The 17945-nt window shown below is 53.1% G+C and overlaps 1 protein-coding gene across 1 annotated transcript in view; it reads right to left on the bottom strand.

The window, feature by feature from the left end:
• Positions 1-17945, bottom strand: part of LOC133357025 (uncharacterized) — a 34521-nt gene that overhangs the window by 666 nt on the left and 15910 nt on the right. The window contains exons 7-12 of the mRNA XM_061574766.1: positions 17732-17849; positions 8630-8813; positions 7450-7548; positions 5730-5876; positions 4733-4833; positions 3922-4010 (exon numbers count right to left, since the gene is read on the bottom strand). Of these exons, the coding sequence (XP_061430750.1) occupies positions 3922-4010; positions 4733-4833; positions 5730-5876; positions 7450-7548; positions 8630-8813; positions 17732-17849 (738 nt within the window). The remainder of the gene's footprint in view (positions 1-3921; positions 4011-4732; positions 4834-5729; positions 5877-7449; positions 7549-8629; positions 8814-17731; positions 17850-17945) is intronic.

Raw genomic sequence — 17945 nt, 5'->3', positions numbered from 1 at the left:
TGAGTCTGTGTGTCCGGCAAAACAACCTCCTACCTCCTCGCGGTGCCAGACGGGCAACGCCGTCGTGGACAGTGCTGTGAGGGGAGGGGCCAATGCCCATTGGCCTCTCCCCTCATGGCGTCTGTGACCACCACAGTGGCTAAACGGGGGCTCTGGACGGGTGCGAGGGGCTGGTAACCCCTCCACCTTCAATTAATTACCACAAAACCACGAATAAAACAAAATTAACCTGTAACTAATAAGCTTGTGCCGGAGGCCCCGGGGGGTCAGGCTTTTATGACGTCTCCTGGCCAAACCCCATTTGGCGGAGCCAGGAGATTGAATCTTCACCCTTGGGGCGCCTCCAGAAACAACGAAAAACCATTGCGGATGGCCACGTGGAATGTTCGAACGCTCACTGCGGAGGAGAGGCTGCCACTCCTTTGTCGGGAGCTGGACCGGTACCGCCTGGATCTCTGTGGCATTCAGGAGGTCCGGTGGACCGGCTCTGGCTCCTGCCACCATGAGGGGTGGACAGTCCTCTACTCGGGGCAGGAGACTGCCAAACAACAGGGTGTGGCTCTTCTTCTGAACAAAAGAATGAAGGGGGCGTGAGAGCGTGGCGGTGAGGTGTGGGAAGCTGTAAGCCCCAGGATACTTTGGGCTCGCCTTCCCATCAACCGGAGGTGAGGAGTGGTGGTCGTGGTTACTTATGCCCCCACCGAAGACGAACATCCGTGGAGGGATGCAAGCAAAGCCGATGAGTCAGACGCTTTCTATGACCTGCTGTCACAGGTGCTGGCTAAAGTGGCCACTCGGGACAGAGTCATCTTGTTAGGTGACTTCAATGCCCGAGTTGGTCATGATGCTGGCACCTGGTCTGGAGTGATTGGAAGGCATGGGCCAGATCAGCTCAATAACAACGGTAGGAGGCTGCTAGATTTTTGTGCAGCCCATGGGCTTGTAATTACCAACACGCTCTTCCGGCATCGGCGCATCCACACAACATCATGGATGCATGCCGGGTCCAAGCAAGAACATCTGCTGGACTACATAGTGACGGACCAGCGGATGCGAGCCCATGTCCTTGACACCAGGACCTACCGTGGAGCTGATCTGCCCTCTGACCATCGACTAGTCATCTGTAAGATGCGCCTGCCATTCTTCCACTCTGGTGGTGGGTGTACACCCAGGATCCCATTCCAACCAAAAGTGGCCTGGTCTCAGTTAGCTGATGAAAGTTGCAAGCGAGAATTTCATCATCGCTTGCAGCTGGGGTTGGCATCGTCCCCCACTCCACCTGATGTCGAGGGTAAATGGGCGAGGTTTAGGACTGTGACTCATGCAGCTGCAATGGATGCTTTGGGTACGGGGTCCAGACCTCCCCAGAAACCCTGGCTGACAGAGGAGGTGTTCAGGTTAATTGAGAAAAAGCGACAGGCCCACTCTCATCGGCTACAGCATCCCACGTCAGAGAATGAGGAGGTTTACCGCAGCCTTCGCTCGGAGGTTCGGAGAGCCGTAAGGCGCTGCAAGGATGGGTGGTGGTCGCGGGTTGCTGAGGAGATGGAATCTGCCTCAGTGGCCCGCGATCACAAATCACTATTTAACTCCATCAAAAAAGTAACCTGCAGCACCACACCTATTACCATCATTAGGGAAAAAAACGGTGATCCAATCTCCGACCCCCAGGAACAGGTTTGCAGATTTGCTGAGCATTTCTGTGAGGTCCTGGGGAAGGGAAAATCTCTCAGCCAGGAAAACATCATGGCACAAAGTGGTGATAACCCTGCTGAGGCTGCGGTGCCCCAAATATTGGAGGAGGTCACCCCCTGTGAGTGGCTGGCTGAGGTGCCATCTGTTGAGGAAGTACTGAAGGCGATCCGGAGTCTGAGACCAGGAAAGGTACCGGGCAGAGATGATCTCCCAAGCGAAATTCTGAGGGAGGGTGGCGCTTGTGCACAGACTGCCCTATATGACATCATAACAACTGTCTGGACCGCTGGACGGGTACCGCAGGATTGGATGGATGCCCTGGTGGTCCCCCTCTTTAAGAAGGGGGACCGCACAGACTGTAACTACTACAGGGGAATCTCACTCCTCAGTGTGCCGGGAAAGGTCCTGGCAAGGATTATTCAACATCGCCTTGCTAGGCACGCTGAGGAGAGGCTTGCGGAGCCCCAATGCGGTGCCAGGAAAGGGCGGTCCTGCACAGATGCCATATTTTCTGTCAGTCTGCTACAGCAGAGGTGTAGGGAATTCCAACAAGACTTACATCTCTGCTTCATTGACCTGGTCAAGGCCTATGATACCATCAATAGGCCTGGGTTCTGGGTTGTTGTTCGTGCTTGCGGAGTCCCTGACCCTCTGCTCACGATCATTATGGACCTTCATGATGGTGAGCGGGCCCGGGTAAAACTACGTGGCCGGGAGTCAGAGTCATTCCCTGTACACCTTGGGGTGCGACAGGGATGTCCTCTGACTCCCTCATTATTTAACATCTATTTCGACCACGTAGTTTGTGAGGCCTTCAGTAGCTGTACCAGAGGAATTTCCATCTGGTACAGATACAATGGGAGGCTGATCGATGCCCGGGTGCGGCCAAGGGATGGCTCCCTATTGGTCAACCACGTTATGTATGCTGACGACCTGGTAATTGCGGCTCACTCACAGGAGGAGTTGGAGTCGCTGCTGCTGAAACTGGAGTGTGACACTAAGAGGTGGGACCTTACCATCAGCCCCACCAAAACGAAGCACCTGCCTGGGTATTTTGTATCATCTGACACTCCACCCCCACAACTCCCAATTGGTGATGGGGCAGTTGTGGAGAGAGTGGAGAGTTTCCCATACCTGGGCAATATGCTCATGACCAGCTCCTGTTTAACAGCAGAGGTCTCACTCCGAATCAGTCTAGCGGCATTATCTTTTGGTCGGTTGCGTAACGCTGTGTGGAAGCTACCTGGTCTGTCGCTCCGCACGAAGCTTCGGGTCTTCTCGGCCACAGTCATTCCCTCCCTTCTCTACGCTTGCGAAACGTGGACCCCCCTAATGGAGCATCTTCGCCGGTTAGAAACATTTAGGCTGGCCTGCCTACGATCAATCCTGGGTTTAACCAGGCTGGATTGTGTGAGGAGCTCATAATTCCTCGAAATCTGGACAAAGTCCAATCGGTTGCACCTCCGGCAGGCAAGGCTGCGTTGGTTGGGCCATGTAGCCCGCATGCCCAATCACCGCATGCCCAAACAGCTTTTGTTCAGCCGGATCGAAGGGGCTAAACGGGCGCGGCACGGACTAGAGGATGTGGAGCTGAGTGGACTTGCCGTTGATTAGTACCAGCGGTGTCAAGATCGGCCTCTGTGGGTGTGTGTGTGGGTGTGCGTGGGTGTGTGGGTGTGCGCGTGGGTGCATCGGTGTGCATGGGTGTGCGAGTGGGTGTGTGGGTGCGTGCGTGTGCGAGTAGGTTCATGAGTGCGTGCGTGGGTTCATGTGTGCGTGGGTGGGTGTGTGTGGGTGTGCGTGGGTGCGTGGGTGTGCACGTGGGTGCGTGGGTGTGCGTGTGGGTGTGTGGGTGCGTGCGTGTGTGTGCCTGTAGGTTCGTGAGTGCGTGAGTGCGTGCGTGGGTGTGTGGGTGGGTGTGTGTGGGTGTACGTGGGTGCGTGGGTGTGCACGTGGGTGTGTGGGTGTGCGTGGGTGTGTGGGTACTTGCGTGTGCGTGTAGGTTCGTGAGTGCGTGAGTGTGTGCGTGGGTGCGTGGGTGTGTGCGTGGGTGCGTGGGTGTGTGCGTGGGTGCGTGGGTGTGAGTGCGTGAGTGTGTGCGTGGGTGTGTGGGTGCGTGAGTGTGTGCGTGGGTGTATGCGTGGGTGCGTGGGTGCGTGGGCATGTGGGTGCGTGGGTGTGTGCGTGGGTGCGTGAGTGTGTGCCGTGGGTGTGCGTGTAACTCACTGCACAGGTTGTTGTCGCAGCTATGGGGGCAGGCCTGGCACGGAGTCCCCAGGTCGTAGGGTTTGTTGATCCTGGTGACCAGGTTCCCTCTGCACGCAGTGGGGAGGATGGTGGGAGGTAGGTGGGGGAGGTGTTGGGGGGTGGGTGGGGGAGATGTTAGGGAGTGGGTGGGGGGTGTTTGGGGGGTGTTGGGGAGTGGGTGGAGGGGTGTTGGGGGGTGGGTGGGGGAAGTGTTTGGGAGTGGGTGGGGGGGGTGTTGGGGAGTGGGTGGGGGGTGTTGGGGGGTGGGTGGGGGGAGTGTTGGGGGGTGGGTGGGGGGTGGGTGGGGGAGTGGGTGGGGGGTGGTTGGTGGGTGTTGGGGAGTGGGTGGAGGGGTGTTGGGGGGTGGGTGGGGGAAGTGTTTGGGAGTGGCTGGGGGGGTGTTGGGGAGTGGGTGGGGGGTGTTGGGGGTGGGTGGGGGGAGTGTTGGGGGGTGGGTGGGGGAGTGGGTGGGGGGTGGTTGGGGGGTGTTGGGGAGTGGGTGGGGGGGTGTTGGGGGGTGGGTGGGGGGAGTGTTGGGGGGTGGGTGGGGGGTGGGTGGGGGGTGTTGGGGAGTGGGTGGGGGGTGTTGGGGGGTGGGTGGGGGGAGTGTTGGGGGATGGGTGGGGGGTGGGTGGGGGAGTGGGTGGGGGGTGTTGGGGGGTGGGTGGGGGGTAGGTGGGGGGTGTTGGGGAGTGGGTGGGGGGGGTTTGGGGGTGGGTGGGGGAGGTGTTAGGGGGTGTTGGGGGGTGGGTGGGTGGGGGGGTGTTGTGGGGTGGGTCCGCTAACTCACGCGGGGCAGTAGTGGCACACGTAGAGGAACTTGAGGGCGCCGGGGTGGTTGGGGCAGTAGTTGACGGCGCAGCCCACCTGGTGGGACTTGTACCACGCCACCTGGGGGGGGGGGCGGGGCGGGGGGGGGGCACGCGGACACGGGGGGAAGGGGGGGTGCGAGTTGAGCGATCGCACGGGGCGGCTGACTGCTACACGGTGCAGCTTGCAGCCCCCAGACTCACGACCCTCACCCTGGTGGTGGTGGTGAGCGTGGTGGTGGTGGTGAGCGTGGTGGTGGTGAGCGTGGTGGTGGTGGTGAGCATGGTGGTGGTGAGCGTGGTGGTGGTGGTGAGCGTGGTGGTGGTGAGCGTGGTGGTGGTGGTGAGCGTGGTGGTGGTGAGCGTGGTGGTGGTGGTGAGCGTGGTGGTGGTGGTGGTGAGCGTGGTAGTGGTGGTGGTGAGCGTGGTAGTGGTGGTGGTGGTGAGCGTGGTGGTGGTGGTGGTGAGCGTGGTGGTGGTGGTGAGCGTGGTGGTGGTGGTGAGCGTGGTGATGGTGGTGGTGGTGAGCGTGGTGGTGGTGGTGGTGGTGAGGGTGGTGGTGGTGGTGGTGGTGAGCGTGGTGATGGTGGTGAGCGTGGTGGTGGTGAGCGTGGTGGTGGTGGTGGTGGTGGTGAGCGTGGTGATGGTGGTGGTGAGCGTGGTAGTGGTGGTGGTGGTGAGCGTGGTAGTGGTGGTGGTGGTGAGCGTGGTGGTGGTGGTTGTGGTGGTGGTGAGCGTGGTGATGGTGGTGAGCGTGGTGGTGGTGAGCGTGGTGGTGGTGGTGGTGAGCATGTGGTGGTGAGCGTGGTGGTGGTGAGCGTGGTGGTAGTGGTGAGCGTGGTGGTGGTGGTGAGCGTGGTGGTGGTGAGCGTGGTGGTGGTGAGCGTGGTGGTGGTGAGCGTGGTGGTGGTGAGCGTGGTGGTGGTGGTGAGCGTGGTGGTGGTGAGCGTGGTGGTGGTGGTGAGCGTGGCCCCTCACCTGAGTGTAGTGTCCCACGGCCCCGCGCCCCACAGCCCCCGTGCCGTACTGGAAGCCGGGGGAGGTGACCTCGTCGTACCAGCTGCGCACTGCCTCGTCCCACGACCGTGGGTTGCTGGACATGAAGAGGTTCTCTCCGCAGTCCCACTCTGAGGAAGAGGAGGATGAGGAGGAGGAGCCAGGTGCGTGCATTGTAAGATCATTCGCGTCGCAGGAATGCGTGCACGTTGAACTTCTAATGCACCACCAATGGAACCTCATTTGCCAGTAAAAAATATGATAATTGTTTTTTAAATCCTTTATATTAAGTTCGCTTGCTTGCGCGCTTACGACCGTGCAAATATTTCGGTCGTTTTTTAACCCACTTCACGTGATCCAATCGAGCTGACATTTTCCACACAGACTCGTTGTGCTTGACAATTAATGTTCGTGAAAAAATTCCAAAATTTTACACTTTTTAGGACAAAAATATTTTGTTTAATTACCAATTGCTTAATGGTGCAATGCAATCATCTGACCCATAGGTGGCAGCCATCTCAAGCCAGAGGACGAGAGGACTCTAGCCGCCACGCATATAAAGGATTTATAGTGAAAAACTTTGTTTTTACGGGTTATACTTATTTACCCTTTTATCTGGCAACAAAACTGACACCTTTTTACGAGGAGTCATGTTTGCAGAGACCACAATACCTGCAGTCATAATGCAAACAAAAAAATATAACTCTGATAATGATATGCACTGTCCTTGAAGTTGATTGGTCCACACCCGAGACAGCTTTCCTTAGAGCCTAGTCTCACATGGTGTTGGACCAGATGACGCCAAAAGGCGCACAACTCAAAGACAATGCACCATCAGAGTTTGCATTGTACGTAGCCCACTGTGCTAATCGGAGGTGCAGGTGAGTGTGTGGGTGAGTGTGTGGGTGAGTGTGTGGGTGAGTGTGCGGGTGAGTGTGCGGGTGAGTGTGTGGGTGAGTGTGTGGGTGAGTGTGCGGGTGAGTGTGCGGGTGAGTGTGCGGGTGAGTGTGTGTGCGGGTGAGTGTGCGGGTGAGTGTGCGGGTGAGTGTGCGGGTGAGTGTGCGGGTGAGTGTGTGGGTGAGTGTGCGGGTGAGTGTGTGGGTGAGTGTGTGGGTGAGTGTGTGGGTGAGTATGTGTGTGTGGGTGAGTGTGCGGGTGAGTGTGTGGGTGAGTGTGTGGGTGAGTGTGCGGGTGAGTGACTGCGTGAGTCTACCATCAGCCTTACCATCAGCCCCACCAAAACTAGTGAGGCCTTCAGTAGCTGTACCGAAGGAATTTACATCTGGTGCAGATACAATGGGAGGCTGATCGATGCCCGGGTGCGATCAAGGGATGGCTCCCTATTAGTCAACCACGTTATGTATGCTGATGACCTGGTAATTGCGGCTCACTCACAGGAGGAGTTGGAGTCGCTGCTGCTGAAACTGGAGTGTGACACTAAGAGGTGGGGCCTTACCATCAGCCCCACCAAAACGAAGCACCTGCCTGGGTATTTTGTACCATCGGACACTCCACCCCCACAACTCCCAATTGGTGATGGGGCAGTTGTGGAGAGAGTGGAGAGTTTCCCGTACCTGGGAAGTGTGCTCATGACCGGCTCCGGTTTGACACCAGAGGTCTCACTCCGAATCAATCGAGCGGCATTATCTTTTCTATCGGTTGCTTAACACTGTGCAGTCACGGAAGCTTTTTTGTCACCTGCTTGCGGCGTCTTCCAGGTGCGCGTGTTGCTGGGGCTGTGCGAGAAGCTGCAGGCGGCGGCCCACAAGCGGCTGGTCTCTGCTGCCTGTTCGTTGTACGCCTGCAGCGGACAAGTCCCGGCACAGTCAGCCAGGCTGTGCCACAACCACCACCACCATCCAACTCACCCACCCACCCACTCACACCTCGATTTCACCCACACACTCACCCACCCCTCCACCCACTCACCCCTCGATCCCACCCACTCACCCTTCCATGCACCCCTCCACCCACTCACCCCTCGATCCCACCCACTCACCCTTCCATGCACCCCTCCACCCTCCACCCCACCCACTCAGCCGTCCACCTCACCCACCCACTCACCACTCCATCCCACCCACTCACCCACCTACTCACCCACCCACCCTCCACCCCACCCACTCAGGCCTCCACCCACTCACCCCTCCACCTCACCCACCCACTCACCCACCCAACCTCCACCCCACCCACTCAGCCCTCCACCAACTCACTCCTCCACCTCACCCACCCACTCACCCCTCCATCCCACCCACTCACCCACCCACCCACTCACCCCTTTACTCACCCCTTCACCCCTCCACCCTACCCACTCAGCCGTCCACCTCACTTCACCCACTCACCCCTCCACCCCACCCACCCACTCACCCCTCCATCCCACCATCTCACCCTTCCATGCCACCCACTCACCCACCCACTCACCCCTCCACTCCGTCACCCCTCCACCCCACCCACTCACCCCTCCATCCCACCCACCCCACTGACGCCTCCACCTCCACCCCCTCTCTAGCAAATCTGCAAATTCAGCAGCGTGGTGAGGTATGGTCGCGTAAGACCTCACGAGACGCACACAAGTGGGAAGCAGAGGTCGCAAACGGGTTTTGATTCCTTACCCGTACCCAGCCGCACCAGGGTCGTAAACAGCTAACCGTACCCGGCCGGGTATAGGTACCCGTATCCTACCCGTACCCTACCCGAAATGAGTGACAAACGGCTACTCACCAGTGACTCACGGCCTGCCCGTACCCGTACCCGGCCGCACCAGGGTCGCAAACGGCTACCCGGGTAGGGTACGGGTATCGGGTACCCGGTTGCGACCTCTGGTGTGTGGGGGCCACATAGTGGAGTGGGGGGGGCGATGGGCGCTGACTGCCACGTGTCCTCACCATCTTGAGCATGTTGCTGGCAGTGAGCACCACGCCGCGCCGCAGCTCGTTGTGAACGTCCACGATGACCTTCCGGTTCGCCGACAGCTTCGTGTCCAGGAGCTTCCAGTCGTTGACGGATGTCGCCGCCACGACGCTCGCCATGAACACCAACGCCAACGCCGCCGGGGTCACGAGGTTAGTGCTGGGGGGGGGGGGGGTGCGATGCACGCACGCGCATAGACACCGTCACCTCCACCTTCATCACCACCGTCATCATCACCACCTTCACCACCACCTTCATCACCACCACCGTCATCGTCATCGTCACCACCTTCACCATTATCATCATTGCCACCATCACCACGACCATCATCGTCGTCACCATCATCATCACCCTCACCACCTTCACCATTATCATCATCACCACCATCACCACGACCATCATCATCGTCGTCACCATCATCATCACCCTCACCACATTCACCATTATCATCATCACCACCATCACCACGACCATCATCATCGTCGTCACCATCATAATCACCGTCACCACCTTCACCATTATCATCACCACCATCACCACCACCGTCATCGTCACCACCTTCACCATTATCATCATCACCACCATCACCACGACCATCATCATCGTCGTCACCATCATCATCACCCTCACTACCACCATTATCATCATCACCACCATCACCACCTGCACCACCACCATCGTGATCACCACCATCATCAGCCATGATCAATACGCTGCTGGATAAAGGCTTGCTCAGGCCAGTGCTTCGTTCAGTGAACAGCTCGTGAAAGCAAATATAACAGAGCTACCTGTGAAATCCTTGGCGGCAACTGGCGCACTGCGAGTAATGACGGTCAGACCACGACCTCTGACTCACACGGCTGGAGTTGAACCAAAAACTGAGAGGATGCCTCATTTCACGTGATGGGGCGGTTTTCATTGCAGGTGTAAAGGAGAGCCAACACAAGGTTGCAGGGGGTTCGTCTTTTAATCCTTTCCTCCCATCCACACCTGTGTAATAATACTCTTGGAGACGGCTTGTGGAATCGGTCCTTGTATTTACTTATTTCAGTTTAAAAGCACTCCCCGTTGCTGGCAGGCAACGGGAAGTGGGCAGGCAGATCGCAAGAGACGCACCGACCGCCACGTGGCACTCGGAGCCCCGCTCGCGCGTGGCCCCCCTCTCTCTCTTCGTTCCTCGTCTGACCACGTGTCCCTCGGCTCTTCCCTTATTTAACGCCTGGGTCACGTGGTACGCTCCAGCCAATCCTTAATAGCCTGCGCCGAATGTTCCAGATTCCTCCATCAACTCCCGGGACCACGCCCCTGACTTGTCTTCCCATTGGCTGAGGCCAAGAGCAGCAGAACCAATCAGCTAGCTGACATCCATCGATGACGCCGGGACCATGCTCCCAGGCTCTTCCCCCATTGGCTGTAGAGCAGGACCGGCAGAGCCAATCACCACGTGAGCCGGACACCTGTCACCCAGCCGTCCCAATCTCGGTCCTGTCAACGAACCATTCTCCCCGCCCGTTATCTCCCTTATATCTCCTCTCCTCCCCCTTCTCCTGTCAACGTCCCACTCCCCCTCCTATTGGTGGGAATCCTTCCCATAACACCCCTACACAGGCAATTGTAACCGGTCTGAGACCATGAATTTCTCGAGACTTAATACCCCGGTTCGAGTCCGGGGACTGAGACCCGGATTGGCCCGGCCTCCTCCGCCGTCAGACATTTAAACGTTCAGGTAGTACAGGGTGTTCTTGGTTCTTTCGGTAAAGTCACGTAGAAGGGAAATAATAAAATAATACAAATAATACATCATAAAATAATTCTCACGACGTTTTCGGCCACAACGCAAGCAGCCGTCCTCAGGTGAAGAACAGGTCTGTCGGAAAGACAGCGTCTCATTCAGACGCTGAGCCAAGAATAAGGGAAATGATAAAATATATCTTTATTATTTTGTTGGTTCTTTCGGTAAAGTCACGTCGAAGGGAAATAATAAAATAATGGAAATAAAAGATAATTAAATAATTCTCACGACGTTTCGGCCACAACGCAAGCAGCCGTCCTCAGGTGAAGAACAGGTCTGTCGGTAGCATCGCCATTAGGATACACGCGCACTGACGGATACACCGTTACGATTACGAAGCTCGCGTCATGCCGATACGCCGCGATCATCACGATGCTCTCGTACTCTTTGGTTCTTTCGGTAAAGTCACGTAGGTAGAAATAAAATAAAATAATTAAATAAAATTAATTCAATTTTACCTACGTGACTTTACCGAACGAACCAAAGTGTATGGATTCCTGCGGTCACGAAAGCTTCAAAACAAGTTTGATCTTTTTGGTTCTTTCGGTAAAGTCACGTAGAAGGGAAGTAATAAAATAATAAAAATAAAACATAATAAAATAATTCTCACGACGTTTCGGCCACAACGCAAGCAGCCGTCCTCAGGTGAAGACCAGTTCTGTCGGGGAGACAGTGTCATTCAGACGCTTGCATTGTGGCCGAAACGTCGTGAGAATTATTTTATTATGTTTTATTTTTATTATTTTATTATTTCCCTTCTACGTGACTTTACAGAAAGAACCAAGAAAATGAATCCCTGCAGTCACGAAAGCTTTAAATCGAAACAAGTTTGATGCTCGCATACTCACAACATCTCTGCTGCTGGGACGGAACGGGTGGCAGTGCCTCTCTGATCGGCGTTTGGAGCTGATGCTCGACTTTTATACGCAGCAATATCCTTGACAAGGGGCGCGTCGCTCGCTTGTCACCTGTCAGAATAAGCCAAAACACACTTCACAATAACTTCGCACTAACTTCACAATCACAGTGGTTGGGCGCGCGGTTTAATTGGACTTGCGGTGCGATGGGCGCGTTCAGCCGGGCCACCCCGCCTCCGCCCAGGTGACTTGGAAGGAGAGTTGTGGTTTAGCGGCGTTACGTAATGACACCTACCACTATCCTCGATGACATCGAAATATATATAAAAGATCAGTTTAACACGTGGTCGGAGGCTTTCGCAATCAATATTATCCATAACAGAGGGGTTTCTTGTGTGAATATTAATGTGTCGTTAAACCCGCCACCACCCGACACAGACAATTAGTTATGGGTTTATCACGGAAACAGAACGTGGCCAATTCGTTACTAGTAGAGCACTAACCGGTTGCTGTGTGTTGGAGAGTTAAACCCACTACGACATTGACAATTCGTTACTAGTTCAGCACTAACCGGTTGCTGTGTGTTGGAGAGTTAAACCCACTACAACATTGACAATTCGTTACTAGTTCTGCACTAACCAGTTGCTGTGTGTTGGAGAGTAAACCCACTACAAAATTGACAATTCGTTACTAGTTCAGCACTAACCGGTTGCTGTGTGTTGGAGAGTAAAACCCACTACGACATTGACAATTCGTTACTAGTACAGCACTAACCGGTTGTGTGTTGGAGAGTTAAACCCACTACAACATTGACAATTCGTTACTAGTACAGCACTAACCGTTTGCTGTGTGTTGGAGAGTTAAACCCACTACGACATTGACAATTCATTACTAGTACAGCACTAACCGGTTGCTGTGTGTTGGAGAGTAAACCCACTACAACATTGACAATTCGTTACTAGTTCAGCACTAACCGGTTGTGTGTTGGAGAGTGGGTTTACTCAGCGCCGGGTGGTGGCGGGTTTCACGACACGTTGATATTTAGATGACCTAACCCAAAAATATTTTATATGTAAATAAAATATTGCACAGTTTGCCCTACTGGCCCAATACGCCCAGTAGCCAGCAACAAGCAGCACTCTTGTGGTCGTTAGAGATAAGAGTCCATGAGTCCAGACGTTTCTTGGATTCAGCAAGGTTTTTATTTTGCTAATAAGAAGTCAGGAAGAGAACCGGGGGAACCGGTGTGGGTTGTAAGCTATTGAAACTTTGATCATTAGACCTCCTTAGCCAGTACCAAAATATAATAATAGGATTTTTCCCCTTTTTTCTGGCAACAAAACTGAAACCTTTTAACAAGGATTCATGTCTGCATTAACCACAATACTTGCAGTCAAAATGCAACAACAAAAACACACTATGATAATATATGCATTGTCCTTGAAACTGATTGGTCCACACCAAGGAACGGCTTTTTTAAAATCCTTTATATTAAGTTCACTTGCGTGCTTGCTTGCGCGCTTACGACCGTGCAAATCTTTCGGTCGTTTTTTAACCCACTTCCCGTGATCCAATCGAGCTGACATTTTGCACACAGACTCGTTGTGCGTGACAATTTATTTTCGTGAAAATTTTTTTCCAAAATTTTCCACTTTTTAGGATTTTTTTCCCCATATTTAATTTAAAATACCAATGTGATAAAAATGAAACTCTTACTCAAGAAAAACAGAAATTAATAATAAAATTAAACCGATGCCACGCATATAAAGGATTTATAGTGAAAAACTTTGTTTTTACGGGTAATTTTTTTATAAAATCCTTTATATTAAGTTCGCTTGCTTGCTTGCGTGCTTGCTTGCTTGCTTACGACCGTGCAAATCTTTTGGTCGTTTTTTAACCCACTTCCCGTGATCCAATCGAGCTGACATTTTGCACACAGACTCGTTGTGCGTGACAAGTTATTTTCGTGACTACCTCGCCAGGTATACAGGACGTCGTGGGTTCGATCCCAACCCTGACGCCTGTTGCTGTATATTTGGAGTTTGCGTGTCTCTCTCTCTCTCATCATCATCACGGTGGCTGGGAGATGTTAACTATCTCGCCTGGTATACAGGAGGTTGTGGGTACGATCCCAACGTTGACGCCTGCTGCTGTATATTTGGAGTTTGAGTGTCTCTCTATCATCATCACGGTGTCTGGGAGATGTTAACTACCTCGCCTGGTATACAGGAGGTCGTGGGTACGATCCCAACTTTGACGCCTGCTGCTGTATATTTGGAGTTGGCGTGTCTCTCTTTCTCTCATCATCATCACGGTGGCTAGGAGATGTTAACTACCTCGCCTGGTATACAGGAGGTTGTGGGTTCGATCCCAACCCTGACGCCAGCTGCTGTATATTTGGAGTTTGCGTGTCTCTCTCTCCCTCACACCTGCTCACATATCAACAAAAATCACTTCACACTTTTTAAGTTTGCCAATGTTTAGGAGACGATTGTGCAACTTGGTGGCATGCAAAGTGTGTGGGCGTGTATGCTCTGCCTTCGTACCTTTTTAATATTTGCTGAGATTTGTTTGGGAGGTGGAGGGGGGGGTGGAGGGGGGTGGGGGGTAAGATTTGCATAGAATTTGCGGGCTAATCCTCGGCGGATTACACCACAGGCGTAGCCTCCGGGGGGGGGGGGGGGGGGGCGGTGAGTGGGTGGGGGCAATGGCGGAGCCAGGGGGGGGGGGGTGGCACGTGCCCCCCCAATGATCCGATCAAAATCCCTGATTTCGATCGTATCATTGGAGTTTATTAGTAATAAATCGGCATTTTGCGACCCCCACTGCCACTGTGTAGCATATTAGTACGTGCCAGGGACTCAATGAGATGATAGGACAATAGTCTGAGTCCATAACTGGCAATAAGTAACGGCAAAGCAGTTATAAGCGACTCACAGAATTGTGCGCAGTTGCGTGTAGACAGTCCACACGACTTCCCTGAAGGCATCATTCACCTGCAGCGAGCGCGATGCCGATCACACAGCGCGGTTCGAATTCGACCCTCGATCGATAGCTGCGCCATCGCCGCAAACGCGTCGAATACAAAGCAAGGGACAAGTCCTTGCTCACTAACAACTCCTTACTTACTAACAACTCCTTACTTACTAACCACTCCTTACTAACAAGATCTTACTTACTAACAACTCCTTACTAACAAGGTCTTACTTACTAACCACTCCTTACTAACAAGGTCTAACTCACTAACCACTCCTTACTAACAAGGTCTTACTTACTAACAACTCCTTACTTACTAACTCCTTACTTACTAACAAGTCCTTACTTACTAACAACCCCTTACTAACAATGCCTTACTTACTAACAACTCCTTACTCACTAACAACTCCTTACTTACTAACAACTCCTTACTAACAAGTCCTTACTTACTAACAACTCCTTACTAATACTGCCTTACTTACTAACAACTCCTTACTCACTAACAACTCCTTACTTACTAACAACTCCTTACTAACAAGGTCTTACTTACTAACAACTCCTTGCTAAGAACTCCTTACTTACTAACAGCTCCTTACTAACAACTCCTTACTTACTAACAACTCCTTACTTACTAACAACTCCTTACTAACAACTCCTTACTCACTAACAACTCCTCTATCAAATTTCATTGCTGTAGGGGTTGCCCCCCCCTCTACCTGAACATCCTGGCTCCACCATTGGGTGGGTGGGGGGGTGACTCGGGACGACCCCCCCCCCCCTCCACGGTTGTTTGAATCTCAGCGCCTCTCGCATGAGCGTGGAAAGCTGCCACCCTCACGCTGCCGAAAACGCGACCGGATTTTGGGCCTCCCCTATCACATCGCTCACTTTGATTTCGTTGTTTTTCCTTCGTCCCACCGCACAACCCGAGTTCCCCGAGCCGAATGGTGTTTTGTTTTTTTTAGAGGGCACCACGGTGGCTAGATGTTAACTACCTCGCCTGGTGTACAGGAGGTCGTGGGTTCCATCCCAACCCTGGCGCCTGCTGCTGTATATTTGGAGTTTGCGTGTCTCTCTCTCTCATCATCATTATCACGATAGCTAGGAGATGTTAACTACCTCGCCTGGTATACAGGAGGTCGTGGGTTCCATCCCGACCCCTGACACCTGCTGCTGTATATTTGGAGTTTGCGTGTCTCTCTCTCATCATCATCACGGTGGCTAGGAGATGTTAACTACCTCGCCTGGTATACAGGAGGTCGTGGGTTCCATCCCGACCCCTGACACCTGCTGCTGTATATTTGGAGTTTGCGTGTCTCTCTCTCATCATCATCACGGTGGCTAGGAGATGTTAACTACCTCGCCTTGTATACAGGATGTCGTGGGTTCCATCCGACCCCTGACGCCTGCTGTGTATTTGAAGTTTGCGTGTCTCTCTCTCTCATCATCATCACGGTGGCCAGGAGATGTTAACTACCTCGCCTTGTATACAGGATGTCGTGGGTTCCATCCGACCCCTGACGCCTGCTGTGTATTTGAAGTTTGCGTGTCTCTCTCTCTCATCATCATCACGGTGGCCAGGAGATGTTAACTACCTCGCCTGGTATACAAGAGGTCGTAGGTTCGATCCCGACCCTGACGCCTGCTGCTGTATATTTGGAGTTTGCGTTTGCGACCCTGGTGCGGCCGGGTACGGCTAGGCCGTGAGTCACTGGTGAGTCACCGTTTGTCACTCATTTCCCAACGTCTTGTCTCTTCTCACAATTCAAGTTCCTAGAATCAACCCACCCGCGCCTGCAACATAGCTTCATCCCAGAGGTCGCAATCAGGTACCCTGATACCCGTACCGTACCCGGCCGGGTAGGGTACAGGTACGGCCGGGTACGGGTACGGGTACCCGTTTGCGACCCTGGTGCGGCCGGGTACGGGTACGGGTAGGCCGTGAGTCACTGGTGAGTAACCGTTTGTCACTCATTTCGGGTAGGGTACGGGTAGCGTACGGGTATCCGTACCCGGCCAGGTACGGGTACCCGTTTGCGACCCTGGTGCGGCCGGGTACGGGTACGGGTAAGGAATCAAAACCCGTTTGCGACCTCTGGTCAGCTCCCACCCAGAATCGAACGCGTGTAGGCCATGTTCACGGGAAGGTTTATTGATTGACACCCAACGACTCGCGTAGAAAAAGCCACGAGACCCCCCCCAACCCCAGAAAAAGCGTCAAACACGGAGCGCCGTGTGTGCACACGCACAGAGAGATCGAGTGAGAGAGTAGAGAGATACAGAGGTGGTAGAGAGAGAGATAGAGAGAGATAGAGCGATAGATAATAACACTGGTCAACAACAACAACAAAAACATTTTTTTTCTGGCCTGGACTTTTGCAGCTGTTCTAGACTAATTTCAAGGTGCCAATTCCAAATCTGATCTCAGATTTGCTCTATCACATCTCATTTTTATGCTATCGGCATACCCCATTTTCATTGATTTTACCCGAAATTAACTCTGTCACTTATGATTGCAAGTTGTTGCGAGTCAGTGACTGCTTTAGTGTTAAAATATGGTGCTGTATTTTTAGGATAGTGTTTTTATAATATTTTATGTAGATAAATATGGTGCTGTATTTTTAGGATAGTGTGTTTATAATATCATTTTATGTAGATAAATATGGTGCTGTATATTTAGGATAGTGTGTTTATAATATCATTTTATGTAGATAAATATGGTGCTGTATTTTTAGGATAGTGTGTTTATAATATCATTTTATGTAGATATCCGTATTTAATATTTTTCTTCTGCAGTTTTTATTGAAAAGGCAATATTTGATATCTCAAAAACCTGATGTGATAGAAAAAAACTGATACCAGATTTGGAATCAGCACCCCAAAATAACCTTAAAACCGTTGTAATACCTTATGCCAGAAAAAGTGTGTTGACCAGATTTGGAATCAGCACCCCAAAATTACCTTAAAATCGTCGGAATACCTTATGCCAGAAAAAGTGTGTTGACCAGTGTAGTATTTGCGTTTATATTATAGTTTGGATTCATCGTCGTGGTCAGTCTTAGCCATGGTCTAGCCACCGTTGGATGAGGGCCTCTACTCTCCGCCTGGTACATTTCACTAAAAGTCGATTCGAATTCTCTATTTTGATATTTCGACGCGGGGTTTAAAGCCGCGCGGTTTTTGTTAAACGGAGTTTTTATTTTATGTTTAAAGAGGCAAAAGGCGCATCCCTGCAAAGTGCTCGTATCAACGCCCACTGCTGCCAGCGGAAGAACGCCTCCTCCGCTCGAGAGGAGCTTTGGCCTACTCTTCCGCGTCGACCACGGCATCTAGTGGAGATAGGAGACGAGAGGAGAGAGGGGGGAGGGTGGGAAGGCCCCCCCTCATCCCACGGTGGCTTGCTGATTGCCGGTCCGGTCTTCGAAGGAGCTCAGTAGATTTTGTCGGCGCACTGGCAGGAGGCGGGGCAGGAGGCGCGCACGATGCGGCCGTACAGCGTGTCGCCGCAGCCCAGCGTGCTCTTCATGAGCGCGCAGTTGGAGTAGGAGTCGGTGAAGGGGCACGCGTTGGCTGCGTCACAGAGAAGGGGCAAGCGAGCGCGACGCGTCTGAGGGTGACGCCCCCGGGGGGCGGGGCTTAGAAGCAGGAGGACAAAAAATTCACGCG

Source organism: Lethenteron reissneri, chromosome 56 (genome assembly GCF_015708825.2).
Source record: "Lethenteron reissneri isolate LAM-NWPU_2019-01 chromosome 56, ASM1570882v1, whole genome shotgun sequence".
Lineage (NCBI taxonomy): Eukaryota > Metazoa > Chordata > Hyperoartia > Petromyzontiformes > Petromyzontidae > Lethenteron > Lethenteron reissneri.
Note: the sequence above shows the minus strand (reverse complement) of the source record. Positions and strands in the feature narration are given on the sequence as shown.